The sequence below is a fragment of the Hyperolius riggenbachi genome, chromosome 4 (genome assembly GCF_040937935.1).
Source record: "Hyperolius riggenbachi isolate aHypRig1 chromosome 4, aHypRig1.pri, whole genome shotgun sequence".
Lineage (NCBI taxonomy): Eukaryota > Metazoa > Chordata > Amphibia > Anura > Hyperoliidae > Hyperolius > Hyperolius riggenbachi.
This window is the reverse complement of record NC_090649.1, coordinates 381981290-382000885: the sequence shown is the minus strand read 5'-3', so window position 1 is coordinate 382000885 and position 19596 is coordinate 381981290. Positions and strand designations below refer to the sequence as shown.

Below are 19596 nucleotides of genomic sequence, written 5' to 3'. Positions count from 1 at the left end.
GGTATGCCGTAATTTCCACATAAAATGACCATATGTGGAAGGAAGTTTCACGGCTAATATTCCATTTTATTGAAAACTCAAGTCATTTCACTTTGCTGCCTGGTAGCAACTTGCAAAGCAATTTGTTCAAGCTTATTAAATAGTAATAATCATAGCTTAGTTCCTGGCATGTGTCTAAGTGGTGTTATTCTCGTGTGCAATTACTGCATTAATAATTTGATTGAAACGCATAGTCAATTATTTTATCCGGCTTTCCATTTTTTTTTTAACATAAATGAGATTAAGGTCAGGCAAGGTTAAAGTCTTCGATAGAAGTTCATAAGGAGATGAGTGAAACATCTGCACTTTCTGCCAAACCTGTTGGCAAGAGGAACAGTAGTGGGGGAAACTTGTGGAAAGCTATAACTTTGCAAAAGTACTTTGTCACAAAAAACATTCAGTGCCCTGAAAGGCTGAGCCTCACTACAAGTGCTGTTGCTAGACTGATATTTTTTTCTTCGATTTTGAACAAAAAACTTCAGAGTAAGGACAAATATGGTGGCTTCTCTTTAGAACAATATATACAGTATGATAATTGTAAAAAATACAGTAGGTGAGCACATATTAATTTCTGAAATAAACAGATCGAGGAAGACTGTAAAAGCTCAGTGATGGAAGAGCTTTGTGTATGACATTAAGGGATATATGACTGTTGAAGGACTACATAAAACTGTAGTTATCCCTCTAAAAGAAAACCTGTAATGAGATAAACCTCCCCTGGGGGGTACTCACCTGGGGTGGGAGAAGCCTCCGGATCCTATTGAGGTTTCCCCCGTCCTCCTCGTTCCCACAGCGGTGGAGATAAAGCTCCCAGAACAGTGGGGATGTAAATATTTACCTTCCATCGCAGGCGCAGTATCGGCTCTCTGCTCTGAGATAGGCGGAAATAGCCGATCGCTGTCAGCCCGCTCTACTGCGTAGGCACAAGTCTCCTGTGCCCATGCGGTAGAGCGGACCCGACGGAGATTGGCTATTTTCGCCTATCTCCATGTGGAGAGCCGCAACAGCGCCCCCGCTGGTGCCAGGAAAGGTAAATAAATCAGCGCTTGTCAGACTTGTCGAGGGAGGATTCCGTGCCACTTCGGGGGAGCCAGTGCTGGATTGCCTGCTGCTACAGGGGAGTGGGAAGCCTCATTGGGACCCTAAGGCTTCCCCCTCCTGAGGAGAGTACCCCACAGGGGAAATTTTTTTTGTTACAGGGTCTCTTTAAAGTGTGCCTGAGGCGAACATCAGGTACAAAAAGAAATACTTACCTAAGAAGATGGAAGCCTCTGGATCCTATAGAGGCTTCCCATGCTGTCCTCTGGTCCCTCATTGTCAAGTGTTCCCCCCACCCAAATATTACCAACAAGTGCTTGTCAGTAGGAACAACTCGAAGGATCCGCAGACCACAGTGAAGTAGATAAAAGCCAGTATTCTTTATTTGAAAAAATCCACAAAGAAGAAGGACATATACATCCACAGGATCAACTGACTTGTGTCGGGCTTACAATCTGCCCTTAGTCATAGTTGAAATTAACCCGTAGAGAGGTGAGGAATGTATAGGCGGGTGGAGAGGAACTCCGCCCATCTGCAATAACTACCTCTCTTAAAGCGGATCCGAGATGAAAAACTAACTATAACAAGTAACTTGTATATATATCTTATCTTAAGTTTAGATAGTTTACACAGAAAATCTAGCTGCAAACAGCTTTGATAGAATATGATTATCTCTCCCTGCGATACAATGACGGCAGCCATGTTGTTTGTAAACATTACACAGAGGCAGGCTTATCTGCATCTTGAGCAAAAAATACTAATCCCCCCCTCCTCCTCCCTCCTTCCCTCTGCCTCTGAAATCTCTGGCTAGTTATACCTCTCCCTCCTCCTGCCCAGACTGAGCTCCCATGAGCCCTTGCTACTGTCTGAAAGTGCCTTGGCTCTCTGAAAACCTGTGGGCGTGGCTTGTTTAGTTTATAGGGAATTAGAGTATTAAAACAAAAACAAAAAAGTATTTGGCTTGATGAATGCCCTATAAACAATAGGAAAGGAACACAATTATGCAATGAGTAAGGCCCCATTCACACTTGCGTTTCTGTGCCAAACGGACCGGATGACCGGACCGGATCTGGATCCGGTCCGGTTGCATGAGGTATGTATACGGCTGCAATCCGGATCCGTTTGGTAAAAGAGATAAATAAACTTTTTTTACTTGTTGGGGTCTAGGAGGTCAGCAGAAGGTGCATCTGTAGAATCAGGTCCTCCGCTGTTTAGGGCCTCACCTCCACGTCAGACATACTGCCAAACAGCTCCAGCACTAAGTCACTGCTGCTTCACTCCAGAAATGCTGGGCCCATGTGTCCCCATCCAAAATGGCCGCTAGAAAACGCATAGGAAGTGGGGTAGAATGTCAGGTTTTTATAGCCAGTGTGTTCTGTGCTTTCCGCTTTCCATTGGTTTCTATTTCCGGATGGTGCAGTCAGGCTCCGGTCCGGGTGCGTGGGCCGGATGATCCGGACCCGAAAAATAGAGCATGTTGGAAAAGTGTCCGGAGTCCGGATCCGATCCGGCTCCGTTCTGTACGGAACGGACGCATGTGAACGTCCGCATAGACTTTGCATTGCTATGCGGAACATACGTTCTGTTTGTACAGTATACGGTCTGGATCCGATCAGGCGAATCTGGACAGCGAACGCTAATGTGAACCAGGCCTAAAAGTTCATCTCAGATCCGCTTTAACCATTTCAGCCCGCGTATTTTTCACCTTATGCATCAGAGCAATTTTCACCTCCCATTCATTCGCCAATAACTTTATCAATTATTATCACAAAGAATTGATCTATATCTTGTTTTTTGCACCACCAATTAGGCTTTCTTTGGGTGGTACATTTTGCTAAGAATTATTTTTTTCTAAATGCATTTTAACAGGAATATTAAGGAAAAAAATTGAAAAAATTCATTATTTATCCGTTTTCATCCATTGAGGCTTTAAAATAATACATGCGACCATAATTAACACCTATGTATTTTATTTGCCTATTTGTTCCGGTTAGTACACCATTTAAATTATGTCCCTATCACAATGTATGGTGCCAATATTTGGAAATAAAAGGTGCATTTTTCCAGTTTTGCGTCCATCACTATTTACAAGCTTATAATTTTAAAAAATGCTCTTAGTGCGGTTTCCACGCCAATTCCGCAGTTTCCCCCGAAGGCAAATCGCAAGAGCGCACGGCGTGCGATCGCGCACTGGAGCATGCCGCAGCACAGCAGCAGCAGCCTGGACATGAAAGTCACGTCCAGGTAGAATAAATGGTGAAAGACAGCCACACAACATATAAATTGTATCCATTAACGTATGTAAACATGTAAAAAACATGATTTGATATAACATACCCAATGCAATTGGGGCACTCGAAAAATTTAAAAAATCTTAGCATATAACGACTATGATATGAACACTCAATAAATTATAATGTACATATCAAATCAGTATTCATACATCAGATTTAAGTCCCATTGAGTGCCTTCTGGGGTACGCGTACGCATTAAGTGTATCCACAAGGCTTCTCAATTAACCACTTGAGGACCATAAGCTTACACCCCCCTAGTGACCAGGCTATTTTTTACAACTCTTGGCTCTGCAACTTTAAGAGCTTGCTGCAGGGCCATACAACTTAGCTTATATATGAATCCCCCCCCCCCTTTTTTCTGTTCCATTTATTTTTTGTTTATGTACTGTATTTGTTGTTTTATTTTTAATAAATGTGTCCTTTTTTATCCCTCCCCCCGACAGCCAATCCCCGCAATCAGCTCTCATAGGTATCAGCCTATGAGAGCCGATCGATCTCTGAGCCTCCCCAGGGGACAGCCGAGTGACACGGCTGTCCACAATACAGCGCTGCCAAAGATTGCAGCGCTGTACAATATAAAAAGACTGTGCAAATTTGGACAGAGGCGCCAGGCAGGTTAAAATGATCTAAAAACAACTAAAAAGGAGGAGTACAGGTGGACTTACCTCCATCATTTCAGGAGGTAAGTCAACCTGTACTCCTCCTTTTTAGTTGTTTTTAGATCATTTTATCCTGCCTGGCGCCTCTGTCCAAATTTGCACAGTATATAGTCCACCTTGGGTGGAGGGGACTGTCCCCTTCTTTCTATCTACAGAGAGCGACTTCTTAAACCTGAGTGGGGTCAGGTTCTAATACTTCCCACCTGCATTTCAAGTGGTCGCCTATGTGGTAACCCGTGTTTGTGAGTATATCCACATCTGTTAATTATTTTGCCAACAATTGTTAGACTTACTGCACTATATTGGGCTCTCGGTTTTTCTTTTTGTTTTAAGTGCAATATAAAAAGACAGCGGTTTCGCCATCTAACAATCTCTCTGCTTGAGTGCAACTGCCTCAGGAAATGCTTTTGAAAACAAAGAAAACCCTGAGAATTCCCCATGAGGAAATGGACAAGCCAAAACCTGTCTATCAGATTTTGACTGCTTACTTATTTCACTATAGTGGTCTTTTAAGTGTATTTTTGTTAGAACAATTCTGGATGTGTAGAATTACTAGAAAGAACTGCTGCTAGGGGGAGATTTAATGATTGCCCATACTTGTTTTTTTTAATTAGTGTACATAAAACCAGACACCAGTGTGAACACCTCTCTGATTACTACACTTTCAACAGACTTCTGTTTGCACCAGAGCTGCTCCAACTGCTTTGAAGACTCTTGCTTCTATTGGCAAATCATATGTTAAAGTGGATCCGAGATAAACTTTTACTCATTGTATAATTGTGTTCGTTTCATATAATTTATAGGGCATTTCTCAAGCCAAATACTTTTTTTTTGTTTTGTTTTAAAACTCTAATTCCCTATAAACTAAACAAGCCTCGCCCCCAGTTTCTCCAGAGTGCCTTGGCAGCTCAGATCCATGTAGCAAGGGCTTATGGGAGCTCAGTCTGGGCAGGAGGAGGAGGTTACTAGCCAGAGATTTCAGAGGCAGAGGGGAGGAGGGAGGAGGAGAGGGGAGTGAAGTTTTCACAGGCTGAGGGCTGGAGATACAGATCAGCTTGCCTGTGACAAACAGAACATGGCCTGTGACAAACAGCTGTGACAGACAGCTTCCTGTGACAAACAGAATATGGCCGCTCTCATTGCATCACAGGAATAAATAATCATAAACTGTTGAACAGCTAGATTTGCTGTGTAAACTATCTAAACTTTAGATAAGATATACAGACAAGTTACTTGTTATAGTTAGTTTTTCATCTCAGATACGCTTTAAGCCAGGGATCAAACTTGAGGCCAAAGAAAGCAACCGCAGGTTTCCGTGGACACTTCTTTACGTTTTCCACACACTTAAGCTGACAGCCAGCTGACAGTAGCTGACTGTTGGCAATAGAAATTGCAGGCTGTATGCAAAAAGAAGCAACAAAGCCAGTGTTTTTTTTCCGCATGCTGAAAAACACACATCGTAACATGACTGTACATTGTAATGTGACATAGGAAAGCATTACATGCGTGTTCGCATGTGATTTTTGAATCCACGCAAAAGGCATGCGATCCCTGCCGTATGGTACCATACACGGTACAATAAAAAAAACATTTGATTTTCCCATTTATTCGACCAAAACTAATGAAAGTAAAAAATATTTTTTTTTTTTCGATTAAGAAAAATGAACAATTATCTTGCTTTTTCAATAAAAATCAGATCAGACATGTTAAAAAAAGCTTCATAACTGATGGGATAATGGAATTAAATCTATCTAAACTTTATTTTGTTCTCTGGTTGAACTTGATGGACGTATGTCTTTTTTCAACCAAAATAACTATGTAACTATGTAATAAAAAAAAAAAGAAAAAATTGTACCATGTATGGGCACCATTACTGTTATTCTATGACGAATAACCACAACTGACTGCCACAATGTGTTGAATACAACAATTTAGTTAGAAATGTAAAAAGCAAGTGGATCTTTTAATAAGCTGCCTAAACCTGGAACAATAATTTTGGCTGGTCTAACATTTCTACTGTACAAAACCCATATTTGTGACAAATTAATCCAGTGGTCAAATTCTGAAATTCCTCCCTCTAGAGGTAGAAAATTGAACTGCATCGATTGCATCCTTTAGGCATCAGTAATGTGAACATTAATGCAGTTCAGTTTCTGAATTTTAACACATTACTGATGCCTTAACTATCAGCCAAGTAAGACATTTGATACACGTACAGTATATACAATAGAAGCTATAGTACAGTGATACATAATGAAGACTTTGTAAGTTTGAGTCTGGCTTATTCCAAATATATTTAGCTCCCTAAAAATTCACACACTTTACTTCTGAATGCAATTTCCCCTGCTTACAGCTCACACAGACAGAACAGTGTGCAAGAAGAAAGAATCACACAATCTCCAAGAGAGAGAAAGAGAAGAAGGGAGATAACAATTAGGTGAGAGAGAGAGAGAGAGAGAGAGAGAGAGAGAGAGAGAGAGAGAGAGAGAGAGAGAGAGAGAGAGAGAGAGAGAGTAACCAAGCAGCTCAGGGTGACCCAAACCACTAGGAATGTGTAGGGGGATAAAAGTATAAAGGTGACCGAAAAGTCCTCCTACTAATAAGCAATACTTGGTGGAATTTGCCTTCTTAAAACAGACGTAAATTTGTAATAATTCAGTTATAAGTCAACATTTGTGGATACCCACAAAACAATGCACCACTACACAAAACAATGCACCACTACAGAATATGCGAGAGAGAGCGAGAGAGAGAGAGAGAGAGAGAGAGAGAGCGAGAGAGAGAGAGAGAGAGAGAGAGATGACAGTATGGTCAGAGAGAGAAGGGAGGTGACAGTTTGGTCAGAGAGAAAGAGGAAAGGAGATGACAGGCCAGAAAGAGAGAGAGGGAGGGAGAGGAAGAGAAATGACAGTTAGATCAGAGAGAGAGAGAGAGAGAGAGAGGGGGGGAGATGACAGGTCAGAGAGAGAGAGAGAGAGAGAGAGAGAGAGAGAGAAGTGAGATGACAAGTGTGAGAGAGAGAGAGAGAGGAAGAGAGGTGACAGATAGGTCAGAGAGAGAGGAAGGGAGACAACAGTTAGGTCAGAGATAAACAAACAGGAAGGGAGATGACAGTTGCATCAAAGAGACAGAGAGTAAGGCAGATGACTGTAAGGTCAGACCATGTGGTGCAGGGGAACACCATTCAGGCAGAGGCTGCTTTCTGACGGGAAATCAGCTGTTGTGTTAAAAAATGCCTGCATGTAGCATTTTTTCTCACCAAAATTCTATGGACAAATGTATGCTGTCCCTATTACACAGCTTATAATAGGGATATAAGAACAGCATAAACTGCATTAGTGCCCGTTTTAATATATTAAAAAACAATAATAATAATTTTTAAAGTTATTCAGTGTTTGCCCATTGTAAAAATTGAACTCACCCTTATTTATATTGCTAAATGTATGACAGGTGCTAGCTTATTTTCTGCTGGCAAGGTATACAACCGCTAACTGTAATTTTTCCCACCTGTCTATTGGGCAGAAGCATCAGCTGATTTACCAGGGTGCCCTAGAGAGGAAGGGCAAATGACATCATTGTACATTTAGTCAGATAAGATGCACCGCAGGGCGTGAAAAAAACGCCAGGCTTTCCCTCTTCACCCACCATTCAACGTCTATCATAGCTGGCATGTCCTTCGTGCATTTGCTTTGTATGTCACTTGCATTAACTGAATAAATGGACCATTAATGCTCCAATCTTCAGCAGTGGTGGGATTCTGCCAGATTTAGCTGCACCTCAGCTACCCTTGATTGTCTCAGTGCACAGTGGCCTCAATTCACTAAAGGCAGTAAAATCATTTAGGTTGGTAAAATACAGTATTCAGGATTTTACACAATTTTTCCAAATTCACTTAAAGTGGATCCGAAATGAACTTTTACTCATTGCATAATTGTGTTCCTTTCCTATTGTTTAAAGGGCATTCCTCAAGCCAAATACTTTTTTGTTTTTGTTTTAATACTCTAATTCCCTATAAACTAAACAAGCCCCGCCCAGTTTTTCAGAGAGCCTTGGCAATAGCATGGGCTCATGGGAGCTCAGTCTGGGCAGGAGGAGAGGGAGGTATTTCTAGCCAGAGATTCCAGAGGCAGAGGGGAGGAGGGGGATTAGGTTTTTTTCAGTCTGAGTGCTGATGGTGCAGATAAGCCTGCCTCTGTGTAATGTTTACAAACAACATGGCTGCTGTCATTGTATCACAGGAAGAAATCATCATATTCTACTAAAGCTGTTTGCAGATAGATTTGCTGTTTAAACTATCTAAACTTTACATAAGATATATAGACAAGTTACTTGTTATAGTTAGTTTTTCATCTCGGATCCGCTTTAAGATTTTCTGCATGAGGCAGAAGTTCGGAAATTTACCGAACAAACATACTTCAAGTCACCAAGCCCTGCTGCTCGGTAAGAGTCACTAACCAGCCGTGGACCAGGTCAGACAGAAAGCTGTGAGTCTGTGTGTATGCGTCAAGGTTTTCTGTCCAGTGCATCTTCGATATCCCTTTAGATGTGCTGCAGCCACCAGGGGAAGCTCTTCTGTATAACAGTATACAGATTTTTTACATCTAAAGGCCCTTTAGATGTAAAAATCTGTATACTTTTAGAAGGTGACATTTTATGGCATATATTTGAAATCAGTGCAGGAAGACTTGGGTGCAGGATACAGCCGGTATATGGCTGCTGCTGCACAAGTCCCGGCCGTGTTAATTACTATTCCCCCTCCAGGCCACCATGGATGGTGGGGAATGATGTAATTACAATACAATACAATACAATTTGTAAAACGCTTTTCTTCCATAGGACTCAAAGCGCATAGTTGTGTCTCAGATCAATACAGGGTTGCACCCACCACTCACTGCCTTTACGTCTATCACAGAGGACGAAGTCAGCCGTCTCCTAGCCACTTCTCCTACCACCTCCAGCCCCCTAGACCTTGTGCCATCTAAATGCCTCCGTCCACACTTCCCTGTTCTGGCTCCTGTCCTCACCTCTCTGTTTAACCTCTCCCTCTCCACGGGTACCTTCCCCTCTGACTTCAAACAGGCCACTGTACTTCCCCTACTTAAAAAACCCTCACTAGACCCCTCACTTCCATCCAGCTACCGCCCTATCTCCTTACTCCCTTTTGCACCTAAACTTCTAGAGCGTCTAGTCCACCAACGCATGACCCATTACCTTGACTCCAACTCCCTGTTTGACCCCCTACAATCAGGATTTCGACCAGGCCACTCCACCGAGACTGCCCTCACCAAGGTCGTTAATGACCTCACGCTTGCCAAGGCCGAAGGAAAATACACTATCCTTCTCCTCCTAGGGCAAGGTATCCAAGACCTTGCCCTAGCATGGTTTTCATCCTACCTCTCAAATCGCTCCTTTAAGACCTCCTTTAATGGTTCCTCCTCAACCTCCCTCCCACTTTCAGTTGGGGTCCCCCAAGGCTCTGTTCTTGGTCCCCTGCTGTTCTCCATTTACACCGCCTCCATCGCAAAACTCCTCTCCTCTCTGGGTTTCAACTATCCACAACTACCTTCATACCACTGACCTCTCCACCACCACCATGGAGAAGGTATCCTCTGGCCTCTCGGCTATTTCATCTTGGATGTTTGCCAGGTTCCTAAAATTAAACCTGGATAAGACTGAACTCCTAATCTTCCCGCCACGTGCTGCCTCACCCCCCACTGACCTCTACGTCACTGTCAATGGCACAATCATTCGTCCTACCACACAAGCCCGCTGCCTGGGTGTCACCCTGGACTTAGCCCTCTCCTTCACCTCCCACATCCAAACCGTAGCTAGAGCCTGCTATTTCCACTTGCGCAACATCTCCAAGATCCGGCCTTTCCTGACCCCAGACACTGCCAAACTCCTTGTTCACGCCCTCATTATCTCCCGCCTGGACTACTGCAACTCCCTCTTGTCCTCAAAACCGCATCGCCCACCTAAAATCCATCATGAACGCAGCAGCCAGACTCATCTACTCCTCCCACCGCTCTGTCTCCACGACTCCCCTACACAAATCCCTTCATTGGCTTCCAATTCACTTCAGAATCAGCTTCAAGATCCTATGTTTGGCATACAAATCCATACACAAGTCCTGCCCAACCTACATCTCTGAACTGGTCAGCAGATATACACCTGGCCGTCCACTTCGCTCCTCCAACGACCTCCTCTTAACCACCCCACGCATCTCGCACTCCCATGCACGACTTCAGGACTTCACTAGAGCTGTCCCCATCCTGTGGAACTCTCTCCCACTGCCTGTCAGGCTCGCTCCCACCTTCAAAAAAGCACTAAAAACTCACTTCTTCAAGGAGGCCTACATCAACTCAACACTGCCCTAATCCGTTCTGCCAATAACTTCTTGCTGCACCCCCTCCTTTTGTGTCACCAACCCCTCCCTCTAGATTGTAAGCCTTTGGCAGGGCCCTCTCCCCTTGTGTATCTTACTTGATTGTGTGCACTTCACCCAGAATTTGGAACTGGTAATTTTTACCACTACCACTTCAGTTTATGATCTGGTATGTACTACTATCTGCATTGTGTGGTGTATCTTATTGCTATTACCTGTATTGTTGTATCTATGGTCTGTTACCTGTATTGTTCTGTCACCCCAGTTATCATTGTCTGTAATCCTATTTATTGTACAGTGCTGCGTAATATGTTGGCGCTATATAAATCTAATAAATAATAATAATAATAGCTGACAAGATACTGTGTGAATGGTGCTTGGTGCGACAGTAAGACATATTAGATAGGCCTTACCAGAGGAGCTGGAAGGTCTATCAAGACTGTACTGAATAGATTTGACTGGACCTTACCAGAGGGGCTGGTAAGGTACTATCAGCACAGTTATTCAAATAGTTCAGCAAAACCTTACCAGAGGAGATGGTAAAGTACTATCAGAACAAAGGAAATAGAACTTAGATAAAACCTTGCCAGTGGAGCTGGCAAGGTATGACAGAAGGAGTGACTGTATAGTTTGACTAGACCTAACCTGAGGAGCTGGTAAGGTACTATCAGTCACAGTACTAATATATACAGAGAACCGCACCAGAGGGGCTGGTGGGTAATCAGAAAGAGCACCTCACCAGTGGCAAGGGCCCACTGGTGAGTAGAGGGGTCAGACAGGCAAAGTTCGGTAGCAGAGAGACAATAGCAGTACAGAATCGTTAAGCAGGAGAGTAGAGAGTAATCAGGCAGAGGTTCAGCAACTATAGTCAGATAGGCAGAAGTACAGAATCGATGAGCAAATGCAAGGTCAGAGTATAGCCAGAATCATACACAGGTAATCAATCACAATAATATACAATAGTCCTAGTCTTGTGTGAAATCCCTGGTTTCCTCCCAGATCAAAGCACACCGGATACTAGTCTAAGGTCTGAGCGCTAACACAAATTATTCACGACAGCAGACAGTTTGCGAATGGAGAGCGAAGGCTTATAAGGCAGAGGAAGACTCCCAGCCGCGCCCACCTCGGAAACAGCCAATCCGAGTGGCGAGAGTCACCTCTGACGCACCTTCTCCCAGCATAAAGGTCCTGTCTCCGTGCGCGTGGAGGCTGAATTATTGTGTTTTGAAAGCAACTTCAGCTCCGTCTTCTGACGTTACTCACTGAGCGCCGTTATAGATGTAATTCCTATTATAGTCTATGGTGGCGCCGGCTGCACCCAAATCTTCCTGCGCTGAAAAGGACTGCTCCAATTTTATGAGTCTTTTCTGAATCCCTTTAGTAAAGGGATGAAGAAAAGTCTCATAAAATATCACCTTCCCCTGCTCTGCTACAGTGAAGACCCACCTTCCACCATGTCGGGTCATATCAGGATGAGAAGCAGGGCTGTGTGGCTTTCCCTGTTGGCTGTCTGTCAATGTTACCACATGGAGAGAGCATGGAGATTGTGAGTTACCGGCTAGTCAGAGCTGGAGAAAAATATTGAACACTTTTGTCCGATTTACCGAATGCCTAATTCTTTGTGAATTGCAATTTCATAACATTTCTTGAGGTATTTACCACACAAGTCGGTAATTTACCTCACTAGTCCGTAATTCTAATTTTCAGTGCAGTAATAGGTCTAGTGAATTGTAATTTGGGAACGTGATCAGTATCAGCTGTTTTCAGTATTATCGAATACGGTAATGCTTATGAACTGAGGCCTATGCCTGGGGTATACCGGCTTCCACCCTCACTAAGGGCCCTAGTATTTTGCAGCAGTGCCAACTGCCTCCTTCTTACTACCTTAAGGTATAAATGGGTATCCTGAATAATTTTACACAATCTGCTAAGTGTCTTCTAAGTGTTCCTTTAACTGACCACCACAATGCCATGCTGTATTTCTCAATGGGGCCTCTAACACAACCATACAAGGAAAGAATGATTTCAACAAAACAAATCAAGAACAAGCCTTCTTTATTTATCATCCTAAATACATATTTTGTACATGATAACATTGTACATCTTAGAAAAATGTTTACTTGAGAACATTTGTTTTTCCAGCTTGGAAACCATTTTTTAACTTAGGTGGATTCCTTACTTATGTTTAGCCTCCTACAATGCTTTGTGACTCAGTTGTGTAATGTCAGACTTTGAATTAATACACTCACATACTACATTTTATTTTTATAAAATTGGTGGAAAATATGAATGATGAGCATTTTTGGTGTAAACAAGTATGATGAATTGTGGCCACTGACTCACTTGAGAAATTATCTACAATACTCCATGTAGACGGTGACACTTATGTCCATAAACCTGGAAAATCACTCAATGTAGGCTAAGACTTTGCCAAAGGAAACGTTATTGGAACTGACATAAGCAGACACTCCGTAATACTGTGTGTAAACCACCGTTTATCACACCATCCAGCATATAATCCAGAGATGACCGTGAGCTGCCACACCATTGGCTGCCCTCCAACACCACAGCCTGGGCACTGGTACAATGTAGCTTCACAAGCATCTCATGTGCCTGGTCTGTGGGTAACCTTGTGCTTAATACACCGTCAGAACAACAACATAACACAACTGCGAGAAAAAAGATTAATTACTATGTCATGCTGGTCAGAGGGACATTTTCACATTTCTGATGAGTCTCATGTGATGGGTTGGAAGACAGTACAGAAATTATTCATTTGAACATGTAAAAATTATTGAATCTAATACTTTTTAATGTTTTACGCAGCTCTTTCCAAATAGTCTTGCCAAAGATTACAAGCATAAGCGTTGTGTACTGTCAGATTTCTACAACTAATGTTGTGGTATAATGCTGACGGTCACCAGAAATATCAAGTTACAACATTTCCATAGTAAATATGTTCTATATTTATGATTTTTACTTTTTTTACTTTTTAATCAAAAGAAGATCAGAAGAAATCAGTTATTAGGTTGTACCAATGTAGATCTCTTACAGTAACTACATGTAAAAAGGGCACCTGGACATTTACTGATATTCTACTGTGTTGCAGTGCTAATTCCAATAGTAAAATACCTGTAAATGATACCGCTATTTTATCACTGCTAAACCTAACCCTATTCACACACAGAGCCCTCCCTCTACCAGTGCCTAACTCTAACCACCTTTCCCCCTGAAGCCTAATCCTAACTGACCCCCCCCCCCCCCCCATGCCTAACCTTAACTCCCCCCCCCCCCCCCCCAAAAAAAAAATACTGATGCCTAACCTGGAAAGACACTGCCAGTGATGCCTACCTTAGAAAAACTCTGATGTCTAATCTTATCAGCCCCCTCCCCCACTGCAAAAAAAACAATAAATATAGGGAGCCCCGGAAGTTTGGGCGCTGCCATAACAGGAACAAGTGCCTGAAATTTATAGCCACAGTTTGCATACCGGGCAACACCAGTGGTCGCTAATTTATTGGGTGCATTAAGTGCTCAAATTTCTCCCTATACCCAAATTTAGTATGGGCAAATATGGCGGCACTTAAACACCCTTGGAGTCAATGGACTAATCATATCTGAAGAGCAATAAGAGAAATACTTTTATTTAATGCTTCATGGGATTCTTCATTAAACTTATAGTTTGCTTCTGTTATTAGCCTTTTTATTTACCAGCAATTACTGTCCCTCTTTTAGCCTTATCATAAGACTTGCTACTTTCAAAGCATGACAAAGTTAAGCACCACTGCGCTCAGTTGGGAAGATCTCCACACACAACCAATAATGTCACCAATATGTGCTGCTCCTCCGTTGCTTTGGGATACAAGCAAAAGAACTGTAGTAAACAAGTAGAAAAGAGAGAGAGAGAGGAGCGCTCTCTGGTGCATTAACTTTTTTAATATTGCTGTATTGCGCAAGGTTTAAAAAGTAAAACTTACAAGATTACATTAAAATCAAGCTCATCATAAGTTTCTATGTATCACCATGTCCTGTGGATGGAATCTCCAGTCTGGTCGCTCCCACACTATGGCCAGTAGTAATGGTGGTCCAAAAGGTCCAATAGCGCCAGCGGGGTCAGGAACTCGGGAAAGTTGGTGGCAGCTGCCCTGCGCCTAATACGTCATAACGCATTTCGGCGTTTCCATGCCTTCGTCAGATGACGTCAAGGCGCAGGGGGGATAAATTTATAGGCAATAAAAGCTATAGTGGCGTGCGCAGCCGGAAGCTGCACCGCCATGACGGCGTGCTCAGTGTACCAATAGTAATCTATCTAGGGCAAAAGGATGCGGAAGTGCGCATAACCGGCCCCACCACGCAGACGTCAAGTGTCCTGGTCGTTGCCATAGCCACGAACCAGGCGCACTGACGGTGGTCAAATTAGACCAAAAAGCGTATCGCATAATATACGGCGCGTGGGACGCGGGAAGGCGTCTGGTTGCTAGGTTACTTATGCAACGGCATGCCGAATGAGATCGGCTTGTAAAAGTCATTACAAATTCAACTGAACCCCTATGTGAGCCGGAGGGCGTGATTATACTCCCGTTTCTAAAAATGGGGCCACATCTAAAAGGGTCATTAGGTAAGGATAGCACCAATAGTGCATTGCATATATGTGGTTGAATTAGGGGGAACGTGAGCACTGGCGAACTCAGGGGGCTATTCCGGGTGTCTGGAACCTCCCCCCTGCACTGAGCTGTGTATTCAGCCAGGGAAGCCCGCATAATATAAACAGCCTCATTCTCCCTCCGTTCTTACTTCTGGTGCCTCCCTCCAGCTAATAGAATGAGATAGGCAGCCGAGCTTCCCTCACAACCCTCACAAGAAGATGCAGCCTGCAGTGAGAGAATGTTGATTATGGAGTCCTGGACTCTCCACAGCACAGAAGTGTCAGACATGATGAAATTGGAGTGCAGGCAAGCTGGTAAATATGCACAGCATGATGCAGAGCTTGCCTGGACTCAGGGTCTGTGGGCAAACATCTGTCTGGTCTCTCCCCATTGTTGTAATGACTGCATGTGTGGGTAAGGTGTGGATAACAAGCTGAAAAGTTTTTGACAGTCCCTAGACTCCAGGAGGGCTTCTTTCTGACTTGTGTGAGAGACTGACAGGGACAGGAGTCCGATTACAGGCAAGTAGCCTGTCTGATGTGGGACTTCAATACAGATAAGTTCTCTGCTCCATCTCAGGCTATTCTCAATTTCTCCACTCCTCTCTCTGGGCTAGTGCAACGCCAAAATGACAATAGCAATCGCTAGCAATTTGTGAGTGTGATTTTGTGAAGTGATTTTCAGAGCGATTTTTGAATGAATTGCTCAAAAACATGCTACATGCAGTATACCTGCGATTTTGAAAAAATCACAACGCTGCTGTGGGAACACCCACATAGGGTAACATTAGCCAAGCGCTTTTCAAATCACTGTTGATTTGAAAAACGCTCAGAAGCCCTCTTGGTGTGCACCAGCCTCCTTCATTCACCTTTGTTTCCCTCTTCCCCTAGAGCTGGCTGTGTGTTCTTGTCATACAGGAAAGCTAAATAAAAGTGCAATCCTGGTGAGGCAAAATATTATTATTTAGTATTTATGTAGCGCCGACATCTTCCGCAGATGCATATATCCCTGCATCATATGAGTATCGCTTGCGCTATGTGAAACTATGTAGCATATTCCACTGAATTGTCCAAACTAAGTCTATCTCCTGTTCCTCTCTTGGGGAGTTGTTCCAGCGCTGTACCCCGTTCACATTTGCTGCTACCAGAAGCCCTCAGAAACACTAGTGTCCTTGAGTACTTCCAAAGATAGGCAGCTCCGTAATACGCCAGCGCACTTTTGTGCATGGGCAGTATGGAGCCACCTGTATTCGGAAGCACTCGGGACATACGTGCTTCTGGACCTTTCAGGAACCCCCCCTTAAAAATCCTGCGTTTGCCCCTGGTGAGGGGTAAATATAGTGGATAAGGAATAGACTGGCGGCCCCTAGTGGATCAGACTGGATGTATACACACACATGCATCATGTCATAAGTGATCCAAGTCACTAAAACTAACAGTAGATATTTTAAGAATAAATGCATCAATAATTATATCCAATGCTACTAAATAGCCACATGGTAGTGGTCGCCTACATTTCACTATATGCACTTGCAAGTTTAAAAACAAAATTAATATGAACAGTATTCCTGCATTAACAATTGCAAATATTAATGGGTTTTACAATTTTACCTAGAAAGTGCATTAAAAACTGTATATACACAGAAACAATTCAAACACAATTCAAAAGCAATTCTAAAGCAATTCTAAAAGTCCCCCCTCTCCTCTATTATTATATGTATACACATATGTATGTATACATACACATGTGCATAAAATCCCAAAAAGAAACCTGAGACTTCTATTAGATCTGAATAGATTCCATGAATGGCCAGTGTATTGATGTATGCCACTTTGGGTAGGCAATAGATGCAGATTTCAACGAGAATATAGGCTAGCATATATGTAAAGGTGGTAAATATGTGTATATACATGTGTACCCCAATGGTTGCTTTATGAGTCCAATGCTTGCTAAATGGTTGATAATCGCCAACAAGAAGCATCCACAGTTCAAACTTTTTTTTTCCACAACTAGTGGCCAACTACAAATGCAACAAAAGCTTTTGAATTGCTTTTGAATTGTGTTTGAATTGTTTCTGTGTATATACAGTTTTTAATGCACTTTCTGGGTAAAATTGTAAAACCCATTAATATATGCAATTGTTAATGCAGGAATACTGTTCATATTAATTTTGTTTTTAAACTTGCAAGTGCATATAGTGAAATGTAGGCGACCACTACTATGTGGCTATTTAGTAGCATTGGATATAATTATTGATGCATTTATTCTTAAAATATCTACTGTTAGTTTTAGTGACTTGGATCACTTATGGCATGATGCATGTGTGTGTATACATACAGTCTGATCCACTAGGGGCCGCCAGTCTATTTCTTATCCACTATATTTACCCCTCACGTTCCCCCTAATTCAACCACATATATGCAATGCACTATTGGTGCTATCCTTACCCAATGACCCTTTTAGATGTGGCCCCATTTTTAGAAACCGGAGTATAATCACGCCCTCCGGCTCACATAGGGTTTCAGTTGAATTTGTAATGACTTTTACAAGCCGATCTCATTCGGCATGCCGTTGCATAAGTAACCTAGCAACCAGACGCCTTCCCGCATCCCACGCGCCATATATTATGCGATACGCTTTTTGGTCTAATTTGACCACCGTCAGTGCGCCTGGTTCGTGGCTATGGCAATGACCAGGACACTTGACGTCTGCGCGGTGGGGCCGGTTATGCGCACTTCCGCATCCTTTTGCCCTAGATAGATTACTATTGGTACACTGAGCACGCCGTCATGGCGGCGCAGCTTCCGGCTGCGCACGCCACTATAGCTTTTATTGCCTATAAATTTATCCCCCCTGCGCCTTGACGTCATCTGACGAAGGCGTAGAAATGCCGAAACGCGTTATGATGTATTAGGCGCAGGGCAGCTGCCACCAACTTTCCCGAGTTCCTGACCCCACTGGCGCTATTGGACCTTTTGGACCACCATTACTACTGGCCATAGTGTGGGAGCGACCAGACTGGAGATTCCATCCACAGGACATGGTGATACATAGAAACTTATGATGAGCTTGATTTTAATGTAATCTTGTAAGTTTTACTTTTTAAACCTTGCGCAATACAGCAATATTAAAAAAGTTAATGCACCAGAGAGCGCTCCTCTCTCTCTCTCTTTTCTACTTTCAAAGCACACTGAGAGCCTTCATAATAGCAAAACTCAGGTTCCAATTGCAATGTAAAGACTCTTCTCCACAGACGACTGAACTGCTTGTCTGTCAAGCATGCAATCTGCAACACTGCTCATGTCAAGTTATTACAAAGAGCAGAGTAGTCAATAATTGTTAAATTATAATTTTTTTTATAAACTATAAATTTTTATAAACATTTTGTCAGCTTATTGGTTGTGTTGAAGTTACATTGTTTATGTTAATAAAAAATATTTTTTTAACAATGAAAATTAATATGTATTTTACATAATTATACTACTACTTGTTTTACATTTAACAAATGGAGAATGGACACAAACTAAACTAAAGCATATATTATTTATTTATGCTTGTCAGGGTGTATATATAACAAGTGTTCAGTCAGGGTGCTCCTGGTAAGACATTTCTTTGTATTTTTTTCTTATTAAACTAACATGCATTAATATTCTGTAGATTAAACATGCTATGTGTCAAATTTCATTTAAAATTAACAGACATATAAAATATTTAATGGCTGATTTATGAAATTAAATCACTAAGAGGCCAAAATTAATTTCCTTTGGTTTTATATTCAAGTCATTAGTAGTTTGTTTTTCTGTCAGTCATTCTTGTGTTTCCCTCTGAGCCACACATATGATGTGTTGACATTTGCATGCCAACTTACGTAATAAGCCATCTTTTATGGAATTGACTCAGGAAATTTAGCTGCCAATTTAATTTAATTATTCTCTTTTCCCTGAGCTAAGGATGTGGAGCTAAAGTGGTACTGTGTACTGGTTAGCTCACCATTTTATTCCCTAAGAAATACTTTGGCTGCATAAAGTCATTTTGTATTCAAGGTTTATGTGTTCCAAATACTAAACATAAATTCCTTTAAAGCAGCAAATGGCTGTATTCTGGGACTATACTGCTCCTAACTAAATGTAAACAACAATCAAAAGAAAACAGCCATTAAGTTGCTTATGTACCTTTTACTGCATTCTAGTTCTCACACAGGAATTGTTGCATCCATGCAACACAGACATGTATAAGAATTCGAGAACATGTATTTATGCATTAGAATTTGTTCTCTGGTGATCAGGTCAATATTTATGGTAATTTACAAGTTTCATATACTCACATTGTGCAAAATGAGATGAAAGTTGATCCAGGCTAGCAGTCCTGAGTGGAAGAGATCCTTCTGTGGATTGTTCACCGAGAATTATTTTCTTGGCGTTGGAAAAATACTTTGGCTTAATCATGAACTGCTGAGTCTGGCCATGCTGGAGGTTCATAGTGCGAGTCTGTGGAGGTACCATCCTGTACAAGGCAAACACAGTCCAATTAAAAAT

The 19596-nt window shown here is 42.3% G+C and overlaps 1 protein-coding gene across 1 annotated transcript in view; it reads right to left on the bottom strand.

Moving 5' to 3' along the window:
• LOC137504825 (latent-transforming growth factor beta-binding protein 1-like) overlaps window positions 1-19596 on the bottom strand; it is a 458475-nt gene that overhangs the window by 213331 nt on the left and 225548 nt on the right. Inside the window, exon 4 of the mRNA XM_068233416.1 lies at window positions 19386-19564. Within this exon, the coding sequence (XP_068089517.1) occupies window positions 19386-19564 (179 nt within the window). The remainder of the gene's footprint in view (window positions 1-19385; window positions 19565-19596) is intronic.